This window comes from Prosopis cineraria, unplaced genomic scaffold (assembly GCF_029017545.1).
Source record: "Prosopis cineraria cultivar Desert tree isolate PC_DT_omini unplaced genomic scaffold, ASM2901754v1 PC15, whole genome shotgun sequence".
NCBI classification, from domain to species: Eukaryota; Viridiplantae; Streptophyta; class Magnoliopsida; order Fabales; family Fabaceae; genus Prosopis; species Prosopis cineraria.
The window spans coordinates 2,105,613-2,131,232 of record NW_026555346.1 but is presented as its reverse complement, the minus strand read 5'-3'; the positions used below and the strand labels follow the sequence as shown (position 1 = coordinate 2,131,232).

The 25,620-nt window shown below is 35.2% G+C and overlaps 2 protein-coding genes across 4 annotated transcripts; one reads left to right on the top strand and one right to left on the bottom strand.

Moving 5' to 3' along the window:
* The first annotated feature begins 9,520 nt into the window (after nt 1-9,520).
* LOC129294546 (ATP-dependent zinc metalloprotease FTSH 11, chloroplastic/mitochondrial) lies at nt 9,521-20,062 on the top strand. Its single transcript, XM_054932967.1, has 19 exons — nt 9,521-10,108; nt 10,286-10,380; nt 11,474-11,746; nt 12,284-12,437; nt 13,600-13,692; nt 13,846-13,931; nt 14,035-14,158; nt 14,822-14,941; nt 15,321-15,371; nt 15,992-16,053; nt 16,257-16,314; nt 16,436-16,561; nt 16,636-16,716; nt 17,213-17,342; nt 17,453-17,601; nt 17,850-18,131; nt 18,452-18,541; nt 18,739-18,792; nt 19,056-20,062. The coding sequence occupies exons 1-19, from the start codon at nt 9,521-9,523 to the stop codon at nt 19,206-19,208; spliced, it is 2,769 nt and encodes a 922-aa protein (XP_054788942.1). The 3' UTR covers nt 19,209-20,062.
* A 1,032-nt stretch (nt 20,063-21,094) lies between these two features.
* On the bottom strand, nt 21,095-25,135 carry LOC129294565 (uncharacterized). Of its 3 annotated transcripts, none has more exons than XM_054932982.1 (2): nt 25,043-25,135; nt 21,095-23,722 (listed from the first exon to the last, which is right to left on the bottom strand). In XM_054932982.1, exon 2 carries the CDS (start codon nt 23,592-23,594, stop codon nt 21,327-21,329), a length of 2,268 nt encoding a protein of 755 aa, XP_054788957.1. In that variant the 5' UTR covers nt 23,595-23,722; nt 25,043-25,135; the 3' UTR covers nt 21,095-21,326. The 3 variants fall into 3 exon arrangements, with proteins under 3 accessions (XP_054788957.1, XP_054788958.1, XP_054788956.1); XM_054932983.1 differs by lacking the exon at nt 25,043-25,135 and having other exon boundaries at nt 21,095-23,350; nt 23,468-24,993; XM_054932981.1 differs by lacking the exon at nt 25,043-25,135 and adding an exon at nt 23,973-24,992.
* Between the last annotated feature and the right edge of the window lie 485 nt (nt 25,136-25,620).

The window sequence follows — 25,620 nt, the reverse complement described above, 5'->3', positions numbered from 1 at the left end:
CATTCAATAGCCTCCCAAAAGAATTATTCACAAACAATTATCACTATGAAATTATATGTTGTTAAAATGATAAGGGAGACTCCCCCCCCCCCAAATAATGACTTGTTGATGGCCTTTGTGTATAAATAAATTTATTAGAAGGTCCTTGAATGCTATTTTCCTTTTTTTTTTTTGAAAAGGAGATTAGGTTTTCATTACTATCTGAATAATAACATTCAAAGGAGGCTTGTGTAACACACCAAATTTTTTTTTTAAATAATTTAACTCAACCATAGTTGGGTTACAGCCACCCAACACATTTTTATATCAATAATTTCGATATAAAATATTTTATAATTGGCTTCAACTCACACACTATAACATTTCAGATAAATTTTTACCTCCCACATGCCATTAGGCTAAATCACATTTGTCCATCCTTATACTCCCAACAAGTAAACTAAATCACATTTGTCCATCCTTATACTCCCAACAAGTAAAATAAGCAATTTAATCAATTTTCAAACACAAGCCATTATTTTGACCTTATAATCATGCCATTTTAACCAATCCAAAGTAAACCAAATATTAAAATTACAGTCATCCAAATTGTACCAAAAATAGAAATAGTTTGAAAGGCATGATTACATTTATATATTCATATAATTGACATAAACATAAAAAAGTCCTAATATTGGCAATATAAACACATTATAAAATCATAAATTAAATACCACAAAAGAGACAGTGATCTATACCACTAAGCCTCTGGGACTCCTCTACGTGTCACTCGTGGCCTTCTCCTGAAATTGTTAACCACATAATGAGACTCAAAAGTCCAGTAACCAAAGCCAATTTATGATAGTGTATACAAACAGTTAAGTGTGTGCTTACTAAGTGAGAATTAAAAATATATAATTCCAACAAATATAAGAAATATTATAATAACACAAACAACCATCCTTATATCCCTCCATTAACCTCGAGCCGTAGCCCTCACTCGGTGCTAAATTACCCGGCCAAAGGTAGATTAGCCCGAGCCCTTACAAGCCACCTATTGAGCTACAATAGGGGCATACCACGTGGCACATAAATACAACAATAATAGCAAGTCTCCCAACACCTCCCACAATAATCAACAAATTCATAATAATATTGCACAATTATACAATAGTACAAAATTCATAATTTTCTCAATAATCAACCCAATTAACAAGAAGTAACACTAATCATAAATTAAAAGCATGGTTACCTTGTGGCTTTTTCAATAAATTATTCCTTAAAATTTCTCTCTCTCCACAATCTTCACCAGTAATACAATCTACAAATAACATATTATTTATAAATATTAGTTTCAATTTTTGAAACTAATAAATAATTCTAATAATAGAATTAAAAATATAACATAATTCCTATCTCAATCTTAATACAAATCTATAGTTAATACTATTAAGTAAAATTTTTAACTCCTCTTTTAATTATCAATAAACATTAATAATCTAAAAAATCAAATTTAAACTAATTTCTATTATCAAATTTTTTTTTTATTTCTTAGATAAATTCGTACCTAAAATATTCAAAAATTAAAAATTGAGTCTCTAGCTTAGAATCATAATCCTATAAACCATAATATTCATTTCTCATCCAAATAATCATCTAAACCTCAATAAATCAACATATATTTTTCAGATCTAGTTTAGAATTTGATCCATAAGCCACAGATTTAAAGATCATCAATAAATTTATACTCTAGAACATTTATTATACTACTGACACCTCAAAAATCATATTTATTCAACATAAATTCATCCCTCTTCCTTTTCCAGATCTTAAATTTTCTACCACTACACTCAGAAACTAAATAAGAAGGATGAATAAGAAAAATTTTTAGAATACTTACTTAGTCTTGAAAAGCTTAAAATCACACCCTAAATATCCTATTACAAACTCTTACCTTAAAAATTTAGATATTTCGCACCGGCAACTCGCGTCTCTCCGCCTCAGCTCGCGCGCAAGAATGAATGAAGAAAATGGAAGGAAGGTGAGTTTTTAATAAAAATTTAGTGGGTCCCACACATTTTTTTTTATTATTATTTCTTCTTCTCTCTCTTACTGGTCATTTATTCAATAGCAACATTTGTACAGGCAACCATAATCGGGTAATAACATATGTACCAGTGTTAGCAACACTCGTCACTAACAAACACCAATTCGTTTATGAACAATTTAAAAACACTAATAAGACAAGTAATAACTGTATAAGTGTTGGTATCAAGTAAATAAGCAACTATTTGTGATGTTCTATTTTATTTTCAGCCTAGTCTCTGGGTGTGCGGTGTTATTTCATAATTATGTTAGAATATTTTAAGATAAAGAGATATCATGTTCTTATAAATTAAGGTGTTATGTCTTTATAAATTAAGGATTTTTTTATAAAAGGTCACATAGAGAGTTATAATTAACAAGATTGTGTTTTCTAGATTTTAAAGACAAGTTTGGAGGGTTATAAAACTAAAATAATATATTTTAAGAAAACTCTATGTATTAAAAGAATATTTCATTTCATGAAAAGTTATTATAAATAACTATTGCTTAATATTAATTATTTAACTGTGCAAGTTTATGAACCAACATAGGGATACTCATAAATTAAGATAAGATTATTCAAAACCAATATTGATTTTAACTTTTAAAGATAGTTTTATTACTTAAAGGGTGCCATTTCAATGCATCATTTCAGCATTCATAAACATCATTCACCATCACTCATTTTAAACATTTAAAGATATATATCTATTAAAATTTATTGTCTTTATTCTTTGAATGCACTAGAGATGAAGTCTCTGTAAAAAAAATTATTGTTGTCCTAGCTTTACTTTTGACAGTACAAATTATATTCCAAAGTTTTCACTATATCTTGAAGAAAATTCACCTCCAACCCAACATGCATTCGAAGATTGAAATAAGTGAGTGTGAATTAAGCTTGAAGAAAAATGTTGCCCACATCTGGAAGAAAACATGTACAGCTTTCTTTTTCATCTCTTTTATTTTGTTCTTCAAGGAGTCATCCTCGCCAACAAATTATAGGGTCATTCTTTGCTACTGAAAAGCTGTAAGGGTTCTTAGGTGATATTTCTAAATATATATATATATATATATATATTTCACGGATAAAACAAATAGAGTAGTAAAATGAATAATTTGCTGAAGAAAAAAATGCTTACTCGACATGGGAGGTAAATATGAAATTTGAAACTGAGCACCGATTAATAAAATGAACGTTGATTCGAAAGGATGGGTGCAGCAAGATCATGGAATGAAGGCTCCAGCGAAGGACAGAAGTGCAGGAAAAGACGTGGGAATTGGAGAATGGGCGGGGCGACAAGAGAGTATGATGATGTGGCGGCTTCCTAAGGGCACGCTTTCCTAGACTCTCTACATCCTCCCCTCCCCTCCCCAACTCAACTCAACTCAACTCAACTCAACTACCTATTAACCTTTTTGCTTTCACTCCTCAGACCCCACATGGGATTCCTTGCGTGTGTTCCTCTTCCACGTTGCGTTTCTCGTGCTCTGTGAATCACCAGTCACTTCACCCCAATCGTACCGCCACACCTGCACTTTCTCTCACCCTGTCTCCATTAATCTCGCCTTCTCCAATCCAATCCTTGATTTGATTAATTAAAAGCCCCGTCAACTTTCCACGCCTCGATTAACATTGTCAACTAACGGGCGGATCTGCCTTTGGCCCTTCATCAAAAACCCTTCCTGGACATTCGCTCCGGCGCTTTCAGATTATGCGGTCCTAAAGCCCCCCCCCCCTCCTTCCATCAATTTCCACGCATCCTTATGTGTCGAGAAAAACAAATTCCAGTGCATCTTCCTCAAGGCACGTTCCGCGATTAAAACCTCGGCTTTTCCTGGCCCGGCCCAGGCCCGTTCGTTTAAATGGCAAGGTCGCTTCTCATTTGAGAAAAACAATGAAATTCGATATTTCTATTCCTCCGCTGACTGGCAGTGAAACTCTATTTCCATAGCTGGCTGATTAAGGTCCGTTTATTCAAATTTATTTTATTAAAAAAATTACTGTTTAAAAAATATTTTATAATTTTTAATAATATTTATTTAAACTTTTAAAAATAATCAAAATCTAAAAAATATATATATTTAATTATTTTAAAAAATTATACTGAGAAGCTTCTTTTTCAATCCAATTGGATCCATTCATTAATTGAGCCATTTACTTGATTCCCAACATTTTGGGAACACCTCTGACGGGAGGACAAATAATAAGCTTTGCAAGAATTTATTGTTTTAACATCTTTCATGTATGATTTATGAATTTATTTGATTTAGAAGGAAAAAACTTACATCAGCATCTCAATTTCATTTCACACTCCATCTTTGAGGAATATTTATTTGTTTAAAAAAAATGCCTTGAGAAAGGGCAAGTGTATAAAAACTTTCAACAAGATCGTGCATTTTCAACTCTCTCAAGATGGAATTTATCTCAAACACATCTGACGTGGTTCCTTGCTTTGACGGAATACAAATATCTAAATTTTTCTATTTTTAGATACTGTTTTAGACCTATTATTGATACTAGGTAGCAGCCAAAATTTTTTATTTATTTTTCATGATATTGTACATGGATCAAATATATCATGGTAAATTCTTTGAAAAAAATCGTGTCTTTCACAAATGAAATCTGATAAGTGAGATTTTGAATTAGTGTTTACACAATCTTCTCCTGTTTGAAGAAGTTATTCATCAAAATAATTGAAATATGAAAGTTACTACTTAAAAAAAGAGAGAGATACGCGAAAATAACATAAAATTTTTAAATAATTAAATAATAAATTATAAAAAAAAAAAAATATATTTATAAAGTTTAAAAATAAATAATTAATAATTAATTTTTTACTACTGCAAACCAAGCATAAAACAATGTATGTTTTTTTATAAAATCCTTACAAAGTAAATTTTTTTTATGGAGTTTTTAAATTATATAAAAATCGCTTATTTTTGTTAACTCTTAAGTAAACAGGCCCTAAATATATTTTTGTTCAACCTCCTATAAAACCTCCTCTTAACTTAAACCTCCTATAAAACCTCCTCTTAACTTAGTTGCCTGCTATTCTTCTTAATTTAGTCACTCGTCAAATTATTTTCTCCAATATAATATATAGTGGTGATTCAAATAAAAATATTTCACACTCTGGTGGATGATATTATTTAAAATAGCTCCGTGATGGATCAAATAGAAAATTCCAGGGTCAAGTTAAAAAATATTCTTACAAGGGATAAACTGTTTAAAAATAAAAATAAATATTTAAATTTAAAATATACACATCACAGATCAAAATGACCGTTTTTTCCTAACGAGAAAATCAAATTCTATAGGTCCATCTAGTTTTATTGATTTTGAATTAGGTTTATTTTTTTTTAATAAAATCCCTGTAGTTAGATCAATCAAATATATTAATCCTTTAAAATAAATTTATTAATGAATAATTAACTTTTCCAAAATAAAAATACTTGCAAAATGTATAGAAAATTGATTTAATGCTTTTAGCTGAGAAGGTAAAAAAACTGAATAAATATAATATTTAAATTTTTAATTATTTTTATGAAAATTTAAATTTAGAAAATGTAATTTAATTATATAAATTTTGAATTGAAAAAAATTAAGTAATTAGTTATAAAGTTACACGATCTTTTAATGAAAATATAAGAGCGCATAATTTATTTTTTAAAATAAAAAATTCAAGAATTTTAACATCTAGGGATTATACATTTAATCAACTAAATTATAAGATATTGATTATAATAAAATAAATTACATGGATTTAATTTAAAATTACGAAAAATTAGAAGGGCCTCCCCTCTTTTAAAACAGTCCATTTGGGCTGATTCGCATTGCACTTAGTTTGTTTTCCTAGAAAAGGCCCACTGCGTCTTTGTAACTTGTCACGTTTAACGAAAGCCATAGTCCCTCTTTTGCACACAAAACAAAAAACCACTAACTTCGGGCCTGTGCAAGGGCATTGCAATGTTTGGTAAGAATGATAATTTACCTTTCAGCGAGGAAAAAAAAAGAGAGAGAGTCACAGTTTACTGGCCTTGATTCAATACCCTGGTTTTGGTTTTATCACTTTATGTCTCTACTGTGCACTCAAAGGGCCGTGCAATTGCAAATCAGGTGGATCCTGATTTTTTATTTTCCATGATGTCTGTGTCTGTTGCCTCAATGCCTGGATTTAACCCTTATATATATGTGTGTGTGTGTGTGGCAAATGCATTCAAACAATCTGTCATGTTCATTGTTGTTGCGTGACCTTGTGCGTGCTTGGTTGAATCCCCTTGCATCCTTTTTGGAAGTTTATGTTTCTCCCAAATAACAACTGGTCGTTACCGAAGAATTGATTTGTTTAGAATTAACATCTGTTTTTCGATTTTCACTCGGTTTTCATTAGAATTTGGAGGCTGCTGCAAATAGGGAAATCAACCAAATTATTTCATGTAGAGTAAATGCAAAGAAAGGGCCCAAGGACAAATACCAATAAGAGGTAGTCAACACAAGCAAAAATACAAGAAATAATTTTGGGCAAAAACTAAAAACGATCACAAAAATAAGAATACATGATTTATTTCTTTTATTTTTACTCGTGTTCCCTAACCTGCTTTTTTTTTTTTTTTTTGACCAGGTGTTTCTCACATCTGATGCGCTTTACGCCTTCATGCTTTGAAGATCCGAAGCCAACAAGAACAAATGCACATAAAAAAGAGAGACTAATCCCTACCCTGGTTAGAAAAAGGAATGATGAGCGTAATTAGCACTGCTCTTTCATCCAAAAGAATTATTAGCGCTGCTTTTTATTTTCTCTTTTGTCCCATGCGTATCCTGGTCCCATGCAACGAGACAGGGATTTTTTAAAAAAATAATTTTGTTGGATTTTGTTTTTAGCAGGTATTGAAAACACTAAAATTATAAAAATCCTCTCATCAAATCTTATTGAAATTAAAAAAACCAAAAACACTGAAAAAGGGATTAAAAACAAAAGGAAAAATCAACCCCTTGGTCCTTATAGTTTCCTTGAGTTTTTAGTCAGGTCCCTATAGTTTTTCCTCCTTTTTATTGGATCTTCAAGTTTGTTCTATTTGATCTATTAGTCTTTTATATGTTAAAACCATTAAATGAGTGCTAATAGTGTTAAATAGAAATTATGGCACAAGCATATGGCCATATTTCTATAAGTAAGATTCAGATGGAAAATACATGAGGCAAATTGGCTCTCTTCACACTCTCATTTGGAAGCTAGGTTTTAGCCTTCAGATATGCTACTCAGAAAAGCAAAAAGGAGAAGGGAGAAGGGATGAGCAAGGGGGATTGGGATATCTTCATTGAATAAGGAGAAGTTGTGAATGGAGGGCATAAGGGGAGAGGGAGAAGGGAAGATCATCGTTGGGTCGGAAGAAGTTGAGAAGGGAGAAGGGAAGTGTCGTTGGGTCAGAAGAAGTTGAGAAGGGAGAAGGACAAGCAAAGTAGGTCACCATCGGTGTCAAAATGAGACCATAAAGAGGGTAGTTGAGAATTGGGAAGTGGATCACTATTAGCATCAATGGGAGGGACATCTCATATTGAACCTTAAATTATGTAACAATGGCAAAGGTAAACAATGCAACTTCTCCAACTATGCATTGTGATGATTGAATGGTAACTCCCTTGAATATTCACAAGCACAATCTATCTAGTGCTTTATCTCCTAGCATTTGTAACTTTTCACAACTAGTTGGGTTCAGTTTGTCTAAAAAATTTATTTGTGGTTGTAAATGGAATAAATATTTTGATTATTTGATTCTTACAACCATGCTTATTTGTTGAATATTTGATGGTTGAATGAATATTTTGATCATTTGAATATTATTTTGTCAAATGTCTTTCAAGAACCTTGACACGGGGGAAGAAATTGGCAAGTACAAAAGTGAGCTCCTCGTTTTGAAGAATTGAAAAGAGTTGAAGAAATTATACATATGCTAATTAGAATGCTGTTATTGGTTGTATCCTAGTTGTTGTTTAAGACCTTAGGACTATTCGTTTGAGCATTTGAAAGTTTTATTCGAGTTGTTCCAATTTATAGTGCATAGGGTAGTTGCTACATATTTTAAAGATCGATTTGAGGTGTAAAGTCCTATCTTGTAATTTTTTGGGATCTTGAAGTGGCATGTGGATCACTTTGTTTAAAATTGGTGTAAAACGAATACCAATAGTAAAAAGAATCTTGCTCGTTGAAGTTTAGGCATCTATTCTTCTCACTTTGAATTGTTGTTTTGGATACTTGGCCTTGCAATATTGCTTTGAAATCACGTTAATTTGCTAATTTTAACAAGTTCTAAGTTGATATCAATAAACTACAAGCAAAGAAACAAACTACAAACAAATCTCAAAGTATGTAGTTGAATTAAGTGAAACTTCGAGCAGCAAAGCAATAAAGAAATAAAACTTGTGGTAATTAAATGCACATCATGAGCATACCCAGAAAAATAAAAATAAATGCGCATCATAAGTCAAGAACCATTTGATAGCACAGACACATGAAACCCCTTACTATCTAGAATAACATGCAGCACGTTCTTGTCTTGTTACTATCAGATATACATGTACATATTGTGGTGGCTGAGCATTTAGATTGATCGGAGAATATCCCGAGACAAAACACAACTTTAGTCACTTCTATATACTTTGTATGAATAGCAGTCAAGATAATGTGATAAGTCAAATGGGATTTTGATTTTAATACTTCAAACCCCCCCCCCCAAAAAAAAAAAGAAAGCATGTTAAGAATAGCATTAGCAAAGTAAAAGATGCAGAAATAAAAAAAATCAAAATAAATACAATAGAAATAATAAAAAAAAACATACTGAAACCTAATACAAGCAAACTGTTTATATTAACCTTCTAAAGAGAGAAAAGACAATAAATAGAGAAGACGGTGACTATCTTGACTAATTTTATGAAGCTTGACTATGATGATTTTACATCTTTCTTCTCTGTATCATATTGAAGTGTAATGTAATAGAAGAGATGATGAGCCAACACCAAGTGTAAAGCTTTCTGATTATGCTTATGTCTTTAGTTTACACGAGCAAATTTGGGTTGCCTTATTTCAAACATGAATCTATCTTTCCACATGGATGTTTAATCAACTATGTAGAAAATTATTCAGTTATCCACCACTTCATTACTTTTTAAGAGTTTTTTAACATTGTTATCACTTATTTAATATTTTTAAATATAAAGGACTAGTGAATTTAATAGAGTAAACTTAAAGAATTTAAAAAAAAATTATAAAATCTGATTAAAAATTCAGAAAAATTATATGAACCAATGGATTAATTTTTTCAAAGAAAAATTCAATATAACTATAAAGATTTGTGATTATGCATTCCATGATAATAGTAAATCGTAGACGACTCACATCAATAAATCAAGTTCGTGGACATGAAGTAGGCAATAATTCGCCCAAGCACCCAGAGTCTGATGCCGGCGCCAATTTTAGTTCAGGATAAGGTTACTTCCTCTCCTTCTCTTTGTGGCTTCTACGGCCTCTCTTCTCTCTTCCCACATCTCCGAGAGAGAGAAGAGAAATCAACTCAATCAACCCTAGCAATGGCTACACTTCAAGCCTCCCTTCTCTGCAAACCTTGCCTCTCATTCACGTCTCCCTCGCCCCCAAAGCACCGACTTCTTCACTCTACCTCTTCGGCACTTCATCACTCACCTCTTTTCCCTTTCAATCCGCTCAGTCTCTCACAGCCTTCTGTCCGTACGGTTAGCTCAAATTTTCACAAGTTTCCATTTCGCCCGCGCGCGGCCCCCAACCCTTTTCACATTTCGACCGGAGAGCGAAACTTCGTGGTCGGAATCGAATTCTTGGGAGATATTTCTAATTTAACTGGCAAGGAATCGGATGCCAATGAAAATGTTGGGGGGAGATTAAATGTTATGGGAGACAGTTCAGTTTCAGATTCAAAACAATCGAGTGTCGACGGAGTTGATGCTGGAAGCTCCCAGATTGAGTTGCAGAGTGATACTGGGGAATTGACTTCGGAGGCTGATGAAGTGGGGGTGTGAGAAGCCTGTAGAACGGGAAGAAGAAATAATACAAATTCGGGGGGAGAAAGGAGGTTGGCGACGCTAGATTGCCCTTTTGTGGCGTTCTTGGTGGGTTTGTGGGCGAGGGCGAGGGATGTAATTCAGAAGGCTTTCTCTGATTTCTTAAATTGGTGGCCTTTTTGGCGGCAGGAGAAACATTTAGCGCGCTTGATTGCTGAGGCTGACGCGAATCCTCAAGATGCGACAAAGCAGAGTGCTCTGCTTGCTGAACTAAACAAGCACAGGTTTGGCCGTGCACTCTATACTTTTGCCTCTCCTCTCTTCTTTCTTTCTTTATTTGTTGGCGAATTCCTCTGTCTCGTGGTGAGAGTTGGGTGCAAAATGAGAAATTTTGTTTTTGAATATCCACAAAGAAATCATCCTGAGCTCTGAATCTATCTTTCCACATGGATGTTTAATCAACTATGTAGAAATTATTCAGTTATCCACCACTTCATTACTTTTTAAGAGTTTTTTAACATTGTTATCACTTATTTAATATTTTTAAATATAAAGGACTAGTGAATTTAATAGAGTAAACTTAAAGAATTTATTAAAAAAAATTATAAAAATCTGATTAAAAATTCAGAAAAATTATATGAACCAATGGATTAATTTTTTCAAAGAAAAATTCAATATAACTATAAGATTTGTGATTATGCATTCCATGATAATAGTAAATCGTAGACGACTCACATCAATAAATCAAGTTCGTGGACATGAAGTAGGCAATAATTCGCCCAAGCACCCAGAGTCTGATGCCGGCGCCAATTTTAGTTCAGGATAAGGTTACTTCCTCTCCTTCTCTTTGTGGCTTCTACGGCCTCTCTTCTCTCTTCCCACATCTCCGAGAGAGAAGAGAAATCAACTCAATCAACCCTAGCAATGGCTACACTTCAAGCCTCCCTTCTCTGCAAACCTTGCCTCTCATTCACGTCTCCCTCGCCCCCAAAGCACCGACTTCTTCACTCTACCTCTTCGGCACTTCATCACTCACCTCTTTTCCCTTTCAATCCCCTCAGTCTCTCACAGCCTTCTGTCCGTACGGTTAGCTCAAATTTTCACAAGTTTCCATTTCGCCCGCGCGGCCCCCCAACCCTTTTCACATTTCGACCGGAGAGCGAAACTTCGTGGTCGGAATCGAATTCTTTGGGAGATATTTCTAATTTAACTGGCAAGGAATCGGATGCCAATGAATGTTGGGGGGAGATTAAATGTTATGGGAGACAGTTCAGTTTCAGATTCAAAACAATCGAGTGTCGACGGAGTTGATGCTGGAAGCTCCCAGATTGAGTTGCAAGAGTGATACTGGGGAATTGACTTCGGAGGCTGATGAAGTGGGGGGGGTGAGAAGCCTGTAGAACGGGAAGAAAATAATACAAATTCGGGGGAAAAGGAGGTTGGCGACGCTAGATTGCCCTTTGTGGCGTTCTTGGTGGGTTTGTGGGCGAGGGCGAGGGATGTAATTCAGAAGGCTTTCTCTGATTTCTTAAATTGGTGGCCTTTTTGGCGGCAGGAGAAACATTTAGCGCGCTTGATTGCTGAGGCTGACGCGAATCCTCAAGATGCGACAAAGCAGAGTGCTCTGCTTGCTGAACTAAACAAGCACAGGTTTGGCCGTGCACCTCTATACTTTTGCCTCTCCTCTCTTCTTTCTTTCTTTATTTGTTGGCGAATTCCTCTGTCTCGTGGTGAGAGTTGGGTGCAAAATGAGAAATTTTGTTTTTGAATATCCACAAAGAAATCATCCTGAGCTCTAAAAGACAGAACAAGTTGTGCCTGATTTTCCTATCTAAACATTTCTTTGGCATGAGTAGTTTTTAAGATATTGCATTGCATGCTTTTATTGTAAAGTACCTTGTTGCCCAGACGATGGAGTAGAATAGAAGAAAATTAAATAGTCAATTTCGAATTTGAAAAAAAATAAATTGAAATATATAAAAGTCGGGCAAATTCACATTTTTTATTCATTCAAAGACCATGCTGGAAAGAGGTTGTATCGTGTTACAGAAAGTGGGCATACTCAACTGGTTACACGCACTATTCTTTAAGCAGAGTTTCTGTCAAAATTCTTTCATAATTTTTTTAACAATTTTTTATATGTATATGGCCCATTTAGTTCTATGTGAACTTTCTCTTTGTTTTTAGTCCGGAGTCTGTCATCAAACGTTTTGAAGAAAGGGATCGCGCTGTGGACAGCAGAGGAGTTGTAGAATATCTTAGAGCTCTTGTGGCCACTAATGTTATTGCTGAATATCTTCCCGACGAGAGATCTGATAAACCTTCTAGTCTTCCAACCTTGGTAATTAGTTTGTATTAATTTTTCTTCTTGCTATATTTCCCCCTTCTCTGCTTGCCAATTCTTCATTGCCCTTTTTTAATTAGCAGAGGAGTACAGTGCCACATTGTTTTGCTGTGTATTTGTTCATGGATATTGGTGTGTCCAACATAAAAAAAAGTTATTATTTTTTTGGGCAATTGGCAGAAATTATTTGTGACTGCTATAATTAAAAGGTGTCCCACTGATGTATGTTTGATCTTCATGGTGTACTATCAAGTTAAAGTTTTGTGCAGTTATCTTCTCTTCAAACTTGTCCACCATTTCCTTAGCAAGAGTCTTATGATGTAAAATTGACAGGATGGTTTTGTAACTCCAAATTTTTTCAATATATCCTTCTCAATACGCTTGTATTTTCTAGATCTAAAATGTAATTTGCCTTTTTGCTTCAAGTTGAGGATAGGATTAAATGGTGTGCCTGAAGGATGATTCTTGTCTTCCCCTTCTATTTATACTTTATCTTTAGTTGATGTATAAAATTATTCTTTCCTTTATGTTCTTATTTCTAAATTGCTTGTTTAATTCTACCATTAACGAGGAACAAAAAAATAATATATGGTCTGTTTGATTCCATGTTTTGTCTTTATGTTCTTAAAATAATTCTGTCAATAAGTTTTTGAAAACAAGTTTGTATAATAAGCAGACCAAAGAACTGTTTGAATAATTTGTTTTAAACGGAAACTGCAAATGTTTTCTCATGTATTTGCATGTAGTTTGAGCATAAGCCATAATATTGAAGATTCATGAATAGTGTAGGTTGTGAGCGATTTATATATGTAATGCCATTAAACAGGTTTGGTGAAATTTACAAGATATGTTAAATGTTTGAGTTTTTGTCTTCCACAGAAATCATTTTTTCTGCTTTAAAGTACAATGAGTGAAAAGTGAAAACAATATGATTGAACAAGGCTTTTTTTTTAATCTTTAAAAATAAAAAATTGCATTTGAGAATAGAAATCAAGCAGGCCATTAGTCCCTCACAAGTTACAAGCTTCATGCTCTGAATATTTTTCTTCTATTAACATTTAATTTTACATTTTTTTTTGGAATTTCCCATTAGATGTATTTTTGGTTCATGGTTAAATTGCATTACATTATGGAACTGACCGTAAGTTTACTGTTGCAGTTGCAAGATTTAAAGCAGCGAGCATCAGGTAACATGGATGAGCCTTTTCTGAATCCTGGAATCTCTGAGAAGCAGCCATTGCATGTGGTTATGGTAACATTTACTGCAGACGGCATGTTCTCCATGCTTTGTGTTTAATGATAACTTATTCTTTGATTGTGGGAAAAAATCAGCAAGTTTTTATTTCTTAATCCATTTTTCCTTTTATGTTTGTTCTGTAACTCACAAATGTATTTCCTTCTTAAGGTTGAACCAAAGGTATCAAACAAATCACGTTTTGCACAGGAGCTTATCTCAACCATCTTATTCACTATTGCTGTGGGATTGGTTTGGTATGAGTATTTAGTCTCTTCTCTTTCTGCTGCTCTTGTGTATAATATCTACTTGTTTCCTGAATTTTCATTTGTGGTATTCCAAAATATAATTGCATTTTAGGTTTATGGGGGCTGCTGCACTTCAAAAATACATTGGAAGCTTAGGTGGGATTGGAACTTCAGGTGTTGGCTCAAGTTCTTCCTATTCCCCAAAGGAGTTGAATAAGGAAGTGATGCCAGAGAAGGTTAACTTCTTAAGGCTTATGTTAACATTGTCTGATTTCTTTAATTCAAATAGCTGCCTGTGTGATTCTTAAAAACAAGATGATTGAATTAGCTTAGGAATGGATAAGGACAAATTTTGAGCTGCCAAAGATTTAGATGAAAAGATCAAAGACTGTTAAGGGGAAAAATTAACAACCACACCATTCTACATGATATACATAATGTGTAAGGCCCTTGTTCTTGGTTTATGTAGTTATATTATAATGTGGTATTTTCCATTGGCAGTTAGATTGGAAAGCTTTTGTTGGCTCTTAATTGCTTTGGTGCCTGTCTTATCCTTCTGGTTTGTCTTATCAGATTATAACCTGCTATTTCATATATGTAGGGATATTTGTGAGATTCGTTATAGTTTGTAGCCTTTTTGGGATTTTGTTTTTCTTTTTTGTAAGTTTTGGAAGACTTCTTGTTCTTCCCCAATATGTATTTATTCCCTTCTTTCTAATAATAATTTATCAGTTAAATAAATTCCATTCAACCAGTCAACTGTAAATTAGGTATATTTTCTTATCCCAGAGTTTTGTTATTTGTTATATGGAAGATGTGCAAAATGCCATCAAATAAGGAGCTCTTCTATTCTGCCTTGTAAAATCTCTTTATCTTTGTGTCTGTTCCTGCCCTTGCAGAACGTCAAAACATTCAAAGATGTGAAAGGCTGCGATGATGCAAAGCAAGAGCTTGAGGAAGTTGTAGAGTATCTAAAAAATCCATCTAAGTTTACACGCCTTGGAGGAAAGTTGCCTAAGGTTTGAACAAATCGTCATCCTTTTGTTAATTTTTTATTCTGTCTTAGTTTGATTTTTTCTATATTCTCCTCTACCCTTATGGATTTCTCATCTCTTAATAAGAGGCCAGTAAGAGGCCCTGGGTTTTCCTAGATGTTCACAGCCATGAATATACTTTTGCAAATTGTGTTATATTCATAGTAATTGATAAATAGACAAGCTAGCTTTTGTAATCATGGTTTATGTTTTTTATTTCTAAATTTGTTTGCCTAACATGCTATGCTGATGAATTTGCTTGTCTTCTCATAATAAGCTGTCATGTCATTTAGTTTGCGTTTGTTTTTACATTTTATTTGTTTCTGTTGTTTACCATGGGAGCCTGAGAAATTCCATTTTACAGGGGATTCTCTTGACAGGAGCACCTGGAACCGGGAAAACTCTGTTAGCCAAGGTCAGTTAGTTCTTGAACTGTTCATTCATATATATATATATATATAACTTTCAGGAAGTTTTTGTCTTTTAAAATTAGGACCATGTTGTCTGCCTTATGTTTATTTCTGGTTTTCACTATCATTGATGCGTCACTTCTATATGGATCCTGAAACTAAGTAGGTTTGTGATTTTCTACATGGAGATGTCTATCTAGGGAGGCTTTCAGTCAAATTTGCCAAGGCAGTTTTTTCTTTTTCAATTTTTCTTGAATCAAGTTGTCACATTGTTTACTTTCTCGTTTTTATTAATTTTATTAAATTCACCATGGCAAAATATCATTAGGGACTTGTTTTTATTCTTATTTTACTTATATGTTGGTGTTTATTGACTCTTGAATGTCTTAAGTTTCACTACTTCTCTAGCTATTAACATTCCTTGAATCATTTGATGATGTAGATGTCATTTTATTGCTTTCATTTCATCTGGTCCTCTCCTGAAAAGTGAATCTCATATTCATTCTTTAGAATATTTGAACCTCAACTTATAGATGCAATACTTTCTTGTCATGGGCATTCTGAGTTAATCTATTGAAACTCCTAATTGAATCTGAGAGTATTTGGTTTTTCTGGGATGTCAAAGGCAATTGCTGGAGAAGCGGGCGTTCCTTTTTTCTATAGGGCTGGATCTGAATTTGAGGAAATGTAAGTCTTATTTTGCCTTCTACTTTTTTCCTCTGTTAAATCACGGGTGTCCAACACCCATGTATTGTTGAATTAAGCTGCTGCTGCTGCAGTTCGAGCATTCTTATCATGCACATGTGTACTATGTAACCAATAGCTATCAGTATATACTAAAATGTTTGGTTTTAGGGAAGCTCATTTTCATATAACTTTTCTTACTGTAGGTTTGTTGGGGTTGGTGCACGACGAGTACGATCATTATTTCAAGCAGCCAAAAAGAAGGTTTGTTGCTATTGACCAATGCTCTCTTCAAATTCATCTGTATTTTGGTTTACTGTGAACCACATGGTTTCCCTTATTAGTTTCTGCTTGTGTGACATGTTTTTCTCCCCATCCTTTTTAGGCTCCCTGTATTATTTTTATCGATGAAATAGATGCTGTTGGATCAACAAGGAAACAGTGGGAAGGCCACACGAAGAAGACATTACATCAACTACTTGTCGAAATGGATGGCTTTGAGCAGAATGAGGTATCTTCAAACATTTTGGACCATCAATTGTTTGATTTTGTTTTTCAAAATTATTTATCATCTTCATCTTGCAGGGAATAATATTAATGGCTGCTACAAACCTGCCAGATATTCTTGATCCAGCCTTAACGAGGCCTGGTAGATTTGATCGACATGTAAGTTCCTTTTCTTTTATCAATTTTTAAATGAATAATTTACCAAGAAAACAAGAGAAGTGCAAAGAAAGAGGATATGGAACCCTCCAAGAACAACCAAATAGCAATAAAACAAAGGGATAAAAGGGTGACGAGTGACCAATGGGAATTGAGTCTAGCGGAAGGAGTTAGTCTTTTACAATGTGGCAAACCAAGGTTCAAATCTCCGCTGGGAAAGCTGTCCAAATTTAGTACCCGACTGTACTTTGAATAGGATTGCCTCTAGTCGGAGAATGCCTGTGAGCAGTTAAAAAAAAAAAAAAGTGGCAAGAGGCTTGCTTTGGACCATATATTAAAGTCAATGTTGCTCTGTAAAGCCTTGTTCGTACTCCATCTTTCAATGTGCTTAGTAGTCTATATTTATAGATCTGCCTGTTAAAGTGTATTAAATATTTTCTTGAATGACTTCAAATTATTTTGCTATAGAATATAGAAAACTAATAATATCCCATTCTAGATTGTTGTGCCCAATCCAGATGTACGTGGTCGCCAAGAAATTTTGGAGCTCTACTTGCAAGATAAACCTTTAGCTGAAGATGTAGATGTGAAAACATTAGCTCGTGGGACACCAGGATTTAATGGGGCAGGTGGATTGCTGTTCAATAAATTCAATAAACATTGCATTTCTGTTAATTTGATTCTTATCGCCCTTCAAATTCCTGCTGCTGATGTTCTTAATATTGGATCCTTAAATTAGATCTTGCAAACCTGGTAAACATTGCTGCCATTAAAGCTGCTGTTGAAGGTGCAGAGAAATTGACAGCTACACAGTTGGAGTTTGCAAAAGACAGGATAATCATGGGAACCGAGCGTAAAACAATGTTCATATCAGAGGAGTCAAAAAAGGTATACGCGTATATACAAGAATGTCCAATTTGGCACTTGACCGCATGGCCTATAAGGGTCGCACGTACTATGTATGGGCTTTCAGTCTTGACAGTATATTTTTCATGAAATTCTGCACTAAATTAATTGTATTTTCAACTTTGTCCTTGCCATAGAAAATTCATTGATATGTTGTATTAAAAAAAAAAAGGAAAAAATAGAAGAAAATTCATTGATATGTTGTCTAACATAGCTTTCAAAATTTTCAGCTTACTGCTTATCATGAGAGTGGGCATGCAATTGTTGCCTTCAATACTGAGGGTGCACATCCGATTCACAAGGCAACAATCATGCCACGCGGATCTGCCTTAGGAATGGTCACCCAACTCCCCTCAAATGATGAGACGTCAATCAGCAAGAAACAGTTATTAGCACGCCTTGATGTTTGCATGGGTGGAAGAGTTGCAGAAGAGCTTATCTTTGGTCACGATCATATAACCACTGGCGCAAGTAGTGATCTTCATACAGCAACTGAGCTTGCCCAATATATGGTAAATTATGCACCTGGGTTTAGTGCCAACTGTAATGTTTCTATTTGATGAGCTAGGGGTCATTTCCCCACTTCTCTTTCCCTTAATGAATTAATATGAAATTGCTGTGCCATTTTCAATCCTAGTCAATTATTACCTACTTAAATTTGTAACGGCAAAGTCATTTTAACTTGCCCCAAAAATGAGCTAGATCTCTTGGCCAAAATATTTGCAAGAACTAGTTGCAGCCAGACTTATCTTTCCTATATAAAATGGCATTTAAATCCTTTTTTTTTCCTTTTAACTTGGTGGCGTACTTATGTTTTCTTCCCCCGTTCAAGGTCTCAAATTGTGGTATGAGTGATGCAATTGGACCAGTTCATATAAAGGAAAGACCAAGTTCTGATATGCAATCACGAATTGATGCAGAGGTTAATGTTCTAAATCTAAACTTTATAATTCTGATGGCAAAAATCTTGTATATATATTTTTAACCCCTCTTCTATCCCTTGCTGGATTCTTCTTTTCATTATCATCAAACCCCCCAAAAAAAAAAGAAGGGAAAGGGAAAGGTGAAAAAAAAAACATTAAAGTTACTTGTATTTGAATTTTCCCCCTTGCTGTGCAGGTTGTGAAACTCCTTAGAGAAGCATATGACCGTGTGAAAGCCCTTTTAAAGAAGGTCGGTCAAAATATGTTGTTGTCTATTATTCTAAGTCTTTTAATTTAAAAGGAGAAATCTCTCTCTGAGGAAAGTAGACCTCACTTCACTGTTTATGTTTTCTTTAACTGCTGTTTGATTTGGCTAAATGTAGCATCTTTGTGATCTTTGAAATCGATTCAATTTCCTATAAAATGAGGTTACTAACTCAAATAAAGGTTGCAATTCTTTGGATATACTCATTTTTATCCTTAGTAACTTGGGACAATTTTTTTTTTTTCCAGCATGAGAAAGCATTACATGCACTGGCTAATGCATTATTGGAGTATGAGACACTTAATGCTGAAGATATAACGAGAATACTTCTCCCCTACCGAGAAGGACGGTTGCCAGAGCAACAGGAACAAGAAGCAGAAGGGGAGCTTGTCTTAGCCTGATATTTCTTTCATCTTATTTGTAACTAAACTATGGGGGAAGCTCTGTACAGTATATCTGGAAGTCCTACAGGTATTGATCTTAATCCAATTTCTGCTGTTCCTCTTCTGTCTGCATACTATTTTTTGTCATCAAATTCTTATAGAAAGCAAGTTATACCTCTTGGAGCATATTGGGCGCAAGTAGCCCTCCGCACAATGACAATACTCAACAGTCAGTTATTAGACTCGCGGAAAGCAATATCCATTCTTTTTAGGAAAAAAAAAACTTGTGTAATTTGTAAAATATTACTGTCTTCATTGGTTACGAATTTATGATTTATTCTGAGACCCGAGTGTCTGTTGGCAAGCTTGAGTGGTCACTTAAAGAATGGAAGAATGGACTTCAACCTTCCAGTCCCCAGGAGCATTAATGAATTGTATCCCTGAGTTCCTGGAACCTCGAGCCATTCTTTGGTGGGGATTTTGGTGGAGCAACAGCGTCAGTTTTGAACGAGCAAATTCAGTCTTAAAAATCAAAGTCGCCTGTTTGCGGGCACCAAATTCCAGTCACCATCTGTCTCCAAAGTACGCTATGGCTTGTGAACTTTGGCAAATGACAAGCATGTCCTTTCCTTAATCTTGTATGCTTATTTCTGTTATTGGTTGCTGCTGCTGCTTTCATTTATTTTTAAAAACTATCAATATTCGCATCATCAATACAGCAATTGTATTGTATTTGATCATGTCGAAGTTAGGTGAAGTTCAAGTTCGTTGAAGCGCCTTGGCAGTCGCTATTATTTTGTAGTTTTAGTGTTTTTCTAGGATTTCACTCTTGTATGCCCTGCAATTTTGAGCTAATTGAATTATTTAATGAAGCACATTGTTGCTGGCTTGCTGCTTTATGATAAGCTAGACTTACAACGTTACCGTACCGCGTACCAGTTTGAGTGCCCGATTATTAGCGTTCAGTTTTTAGTGAACATCTCTTCTGGTATAATTTTAAAGCCATTTCCTACTTTATTCATAACAATGTGTCTTGTTTTGTTGCCCAGAATAACATTGTATCTTGAAACATTAAGAACTTATTTATGACAATTGTACTGTGTTAAGTGTTACAAAAATAAATACCAAAAATAACAAGTCCGAAATTGTACATGAGTTAAAAAGGCACGAGCTCTGAAAAGAAGTGTCCAGATTCTTGCGGGTTTCAAAAATGTGGAGGGTTGTAATGGAGGAAATAGATAAAATTTGAGTGGGGATTAATTTGTATTTGTTGTATACAAATTGATTCAATCGTGGTGCTATTGTGCACAAACTTGTAAATTCCATTAACATGGGAATTGTCATTGTTGAGGTAGAGATAGTTGTGGCATGGGTTGGAGCCAATGGTATCATAGCAAATGGGACCATCGATCTTGTGTCGGTTCAGATTAAAAAAAAAATTATATTCTCTCATAATTTAAAACTAAAATGAGCTTTTAATGTGCATACATATGGATTAATCTACAAGTAATTTGCTTAGTAAGGAAGTGAAATCAATTTTTGGCATAAAGGCAGAGACGACGCGGACTCCTCCGTACAGATTTTACAATTGGATCACCCGCAACATCAAACGCGAGGCGTGCTACAACTTATAATTTTTAGTTGGAAGTGCAATCATTAGCACTTTTGCAGCGAACAACCATTATTTAGCGAATTAGAAAATTATGATCTGATGGAATGCAGGACTTCGTTCCCCCCCGGGGGGGGGGGGGGGAATGTACATATAAGCGCTAGGTTTAACAAGGATGGATGGAAGCCATGAAATGCTACAACCCTAGTTTAATTGTGTTGGTGCGAAGAATAAAGAAAGCTACTTTTGACCAGCGAGGACAGGCATGTTTTAGAAAACAGCACTGTCTCGAATCGGAAAGAAAATCCCAAATGCAGAGGATCCCTTTGATCCAATTATACCACCAAAAAACCTACCGGATTATCTTTTCTACTTTACAAAAATCAAGAGCCCAAGCGGATAATGTTTGTATTTCTCAAAGACTATTTCGCATCCACAGTCACATCAACTTTTCTATTCTATACTGTGCAGTATCATCTAATATGGTTTCTCCGCTTCGGCATCTCCATCTACCATTTCTCTTGTACTTATTCTTGGGGTGCATTTTCCTCGATCCCAAACCCGCGCTTTTCGGTTGAACTGAGCAGTGCATTTTCCCTGCGTTTTCCAACACCATCGGGTGCCTCATTTGCTTCTGTTGTATTATAAAGGAGATCGAGAGGAGTCGCTGCTGGATCCAGCTCTCGACAACCTTTTGGGGCATTGTGAGCTTCTTGTCCTGTAAGCAAGTGATAAGGAACCTGATGAGAGAAACGAAACAGCTCGCCTTTAGGAATCCTCATTAACCCTCGGGGGTCTCCGTGCCTATCGAACACGGTCCTAAATCCAGCAACCTTAGTGAGTGGGGTAACGACTACACCTTGACCTTTGTCAAAATCTTCAACCACCTCTACCATGTCATACTTGTGTATCACTTCATCTGGAGTACGTCGGTTCCAATCTGGAGACCAGTTTCTATAAAGAGCCCACACTTCCCCCTTGACAGGAAAGATGCGAACAACTCCTCTGGTGCCTTTTGTCCACTTAACCTTGTGTGAAAATGAATTTAATGATTCGGTTATTTCATGCTTGCCGGTTCTGAAATCCCCGCACGTTTTGTAAAAACCAGAACCTATCCAGTCTATTGGACCCAATTCACTATTGCTTCGAGAGTTAAGCCAACTGATCCGCATCTTAAATGGCTTCAAGGATATCACCTTGTGGATTCGAGCATAATACCGAGGCATCCCATCATCATCATCATAAGCAGCCCAGACCTGGTCCTCTTCAAAAGAATTTTCAGCTCTATCCAAGTCAAAATTGTGAAAATCTGAGTCTGGAACAGTAATCGTCATACAGGCTTTGTCCATCTTAATTGAATCACTGTCCAGATGCTGGTTACCACTAAGAGCGGACACACCATGCTTCTCCGCATTAGGTGTTTTGTCATTCAATGTGCTTATGGTTCTCTTGTTCTGTTTGTGCTTCTTGGTATTCTTAGCTTCAGTTGTTGATCTCCATTCTTGGACTTTCTCACGAAGATCGCTTTGAGCCCTATGTATCAACATATTCCGTATTTCAAACATTCCTAATTCTCTCATACTGTGGGGCCTGCTGGTAATACCAGAAAACCCCAAGGTCCTCTCTGTTTGCCAGTTAGCCTTTCTTGATTCAGAAACATAACCGAATCCTGCAACCCAATGTCCCATGGAAATATTATTAGCCATGTATCCTGGATCACCATTAATGCCAATCTCATCCGTCCTCCTCTTCTTCAATGTCTTTTCTACCTTATTTAAGGAACCTTCAGTCCTCTTTGACATTTGACTCCTCTCCCATTCAGCAATTGATGGTGCTCTCTCACAATCTTCTGTCATTTTCTCACTTGCCTTCTGCACAACATTTGCTGCTTGAGCACCAATAGATGATGGGCCATCTCTGCTCCCATAACCAGCCATTTTGGACTGAGGACTACACTTAGAGCTTGTATTGTTAAACATTCTGCCGGAGGAATCTCCTGCTTCTCTATTTTGAGAAACTGCACAATTGCTTCCTGGATTATTCCCTGCAGAACGTAGTTGAGAATTCTGACACTGTTGGCTGGAAGACCGATTTGCTGACTTGAAAATATTGGGAGGCGGAGGCATATCTTCAGCCAAGAAATGCTCATTACAGGTGGGACAAATAAGCGTATGATTCAAATAGATCTTGAGATATTCATAATGTGTCTTGCACTGGTTACAGATTGTCCAGAAGGTACTAGCCTTTGGAGGAGGAGCTGATGTGGGTTGTCGACGAGTATTATTATTTCCATTCCTCACATTCGTAGTCTCATTCTTGTTAAAATTGTTAAAACCATTTCTACATGATGCTTCTGACTGAGTTCTGCCATGGTCAGAAGCACTATGTTGAAATCCTTTCAAACTTCTATTCTGGTTATATGCTTGTCTCCTGGCCTTATCTGATAGCATACTCCACGCCTCTGAAACCAGCTTAAATGCACCTTCTGCGCCTAAAGACTTGTTTTTGTCAGGGTGAAGAGTGAGAGCCAGCTTTCTGTAATGATTCCTAACTGTTTCATCATCAGCGCAGGGTTTCACTTTAAGTATACCATGCCAATCCATTTCTCCACTTACTTTATTCTCGGCAGAGATATAAACATCAAGAGTAGTCAAAAACTGAGAAATACCATCCAGTGCAGGACACAGATTTAGAGCCTTGACGGCAAGCTTCTTTGCATCAGCATATTCCCTTTCTGAAAATTTCCTCTCTGCTAGTTCTTTCGCCCTAACTGCCTCATCCTTGTTGCACTCCATTTTTTGGTTGTCTCAACTTTGGATATGCTTACCCTCACCTAGCTATAGACAATAAAGAATTCTCTACTAGCATTGGATTCTACAACATGATCACTTTGTTTGATGAAACCACTACATATTGTACCTGACTGAAAGAAGAAAATGAGACATGCACTGCAACAAGTAAAAATTAAAAAGCAAAAAGCATTACAAAATAAGCATGCAATAAGAAATTAGCATAAAGTTATAACTGGGACATGATAAAATGTCGTCCTCCGGGAAAAAGTGACAGTGGCCTAGGACTACTGTGCTACAATAACATAATTTTGAGGTCCACAAAGCGTCTAATTCACATAAACTCGACTAAAGCATATGAAAAATAAAAATATATGCACTCACAAGTAAATTTAGTGATGTATAATTTCACATTTTCCAATCTTAAATATGAGAAACGTTTCATTTCCACGCTGTAAGCATTGCTTTTTTTTCCCCCCAACTCTAAACATCTTGAAGAGCCAATCTTCACCTAGCACCACCAAGAAGTAGAGAAGCAAAGGAATAGAGCTTCAAACTATAAAATTACATGAAAGGCTTACTGAAATCTGACAATCAGACGGGTAGAGTTCAACTTAAAAAAAAAATAAGAATTAAAGAACTAAGTTTTCAATCAAGGGAGAAAGCTGAAAAGAGCGGAATGTTATCTTAAATTTTCGGGAGCGAATGGATCCAAAATCAAATAGCAACACCCCCGTCCCAAATAAAAACCAAGAAGGAGCAGCAGCAGCAGCTTTCACGTACTGCTGACAATAAGAAAACTACAGTATATCATACTCGCCTAGCATCTTTTTCAATCCCATAATTTCTTGGGCAAAGCAGATCTCTCCAAAGAGAAGAGACTTCTTTCGATAATCATTTATAAACTCGACTCAAACATTAGGAGGCACATTCAAGCATCAAATATCACAGATAAAAATTTCCAACGCTAGATCGTCATAAAGCGGAGAAGAAAAAAGAATTAGAGATCTTAAGAGTCTAGATTGGTACTGATGATAAAAAAAAATACAAACGTATTCCAATTAACAGGCCAACTAAATGCCCTTCGCAAACAAAGCAAACAGCACGCAGATTCAGAAAGTCAGAAGCCAAGAATTATTTCTCGACTGTCTTCATGCAAGTTCTGGCACAAATGGCCAGGAGGAGAAGAAATAGAGAAATCAACCACTTTTCAGACAGAGTTCTAAGCCCACGAAAGCCCGCCTTGGATCTACAGGGGCATGCATTTAGAAAGCTTATAATGGTCAAAATTCACAATTAAAGTTCGGTACTTTAGTAACCCTAGAGTCTGATGAATCACGAATCTAGCGAACATGTTAACAGCCAAAGCATACGGCGCAGTGACGATCACATTGATGGAGTAGTGAGAAAATAAAATACCAATTTTTTTTGAATGGAAAAAGAAATAATAATACCGAATTAGAGAAGACCAGTGACGTTAGAGAGTTTAAATCTCAGACGACCATCCATCCCCTGGTCAGCATGCCATGCACAATGACCCTTCTGTCAAAACTCAAGACCGCTGAGAAACTATAGAGTGTAATTGCCCCAAATTACCTTGCGAAATGAAAAATAGAAATTCAATGGAACTTTTTTTTTTTTTGTGTTGAATTGTTTTGCAAGACGCCCTTTTTATATTGCATTTCAAACCAAAATATCTAACCATAGTTACTTTTTAACTCTCATGAGGGAGTAGAATTGTGGCTTAACCGCGCCCATATTAATCAAATCTATTTAGATAGGTCTTACATGGATGACATGGTAATTGGACGAATAAATTGCCCTGTATATAATTAATAAATAATATCCCATGTTTTAAATTTTATGTTAATATTGATTGATGATGCTATTTTTCATTTCATCTTTAATTTCCCTATATATAATTAATTGATTGATTAATTTCAGTGCTCTTGGCATAATAATAAAAAGGCATGCATTAAATTGTCTTAAATTATTGAAAAAATTAATCATTTGTTCTATATAGTTTTAACTT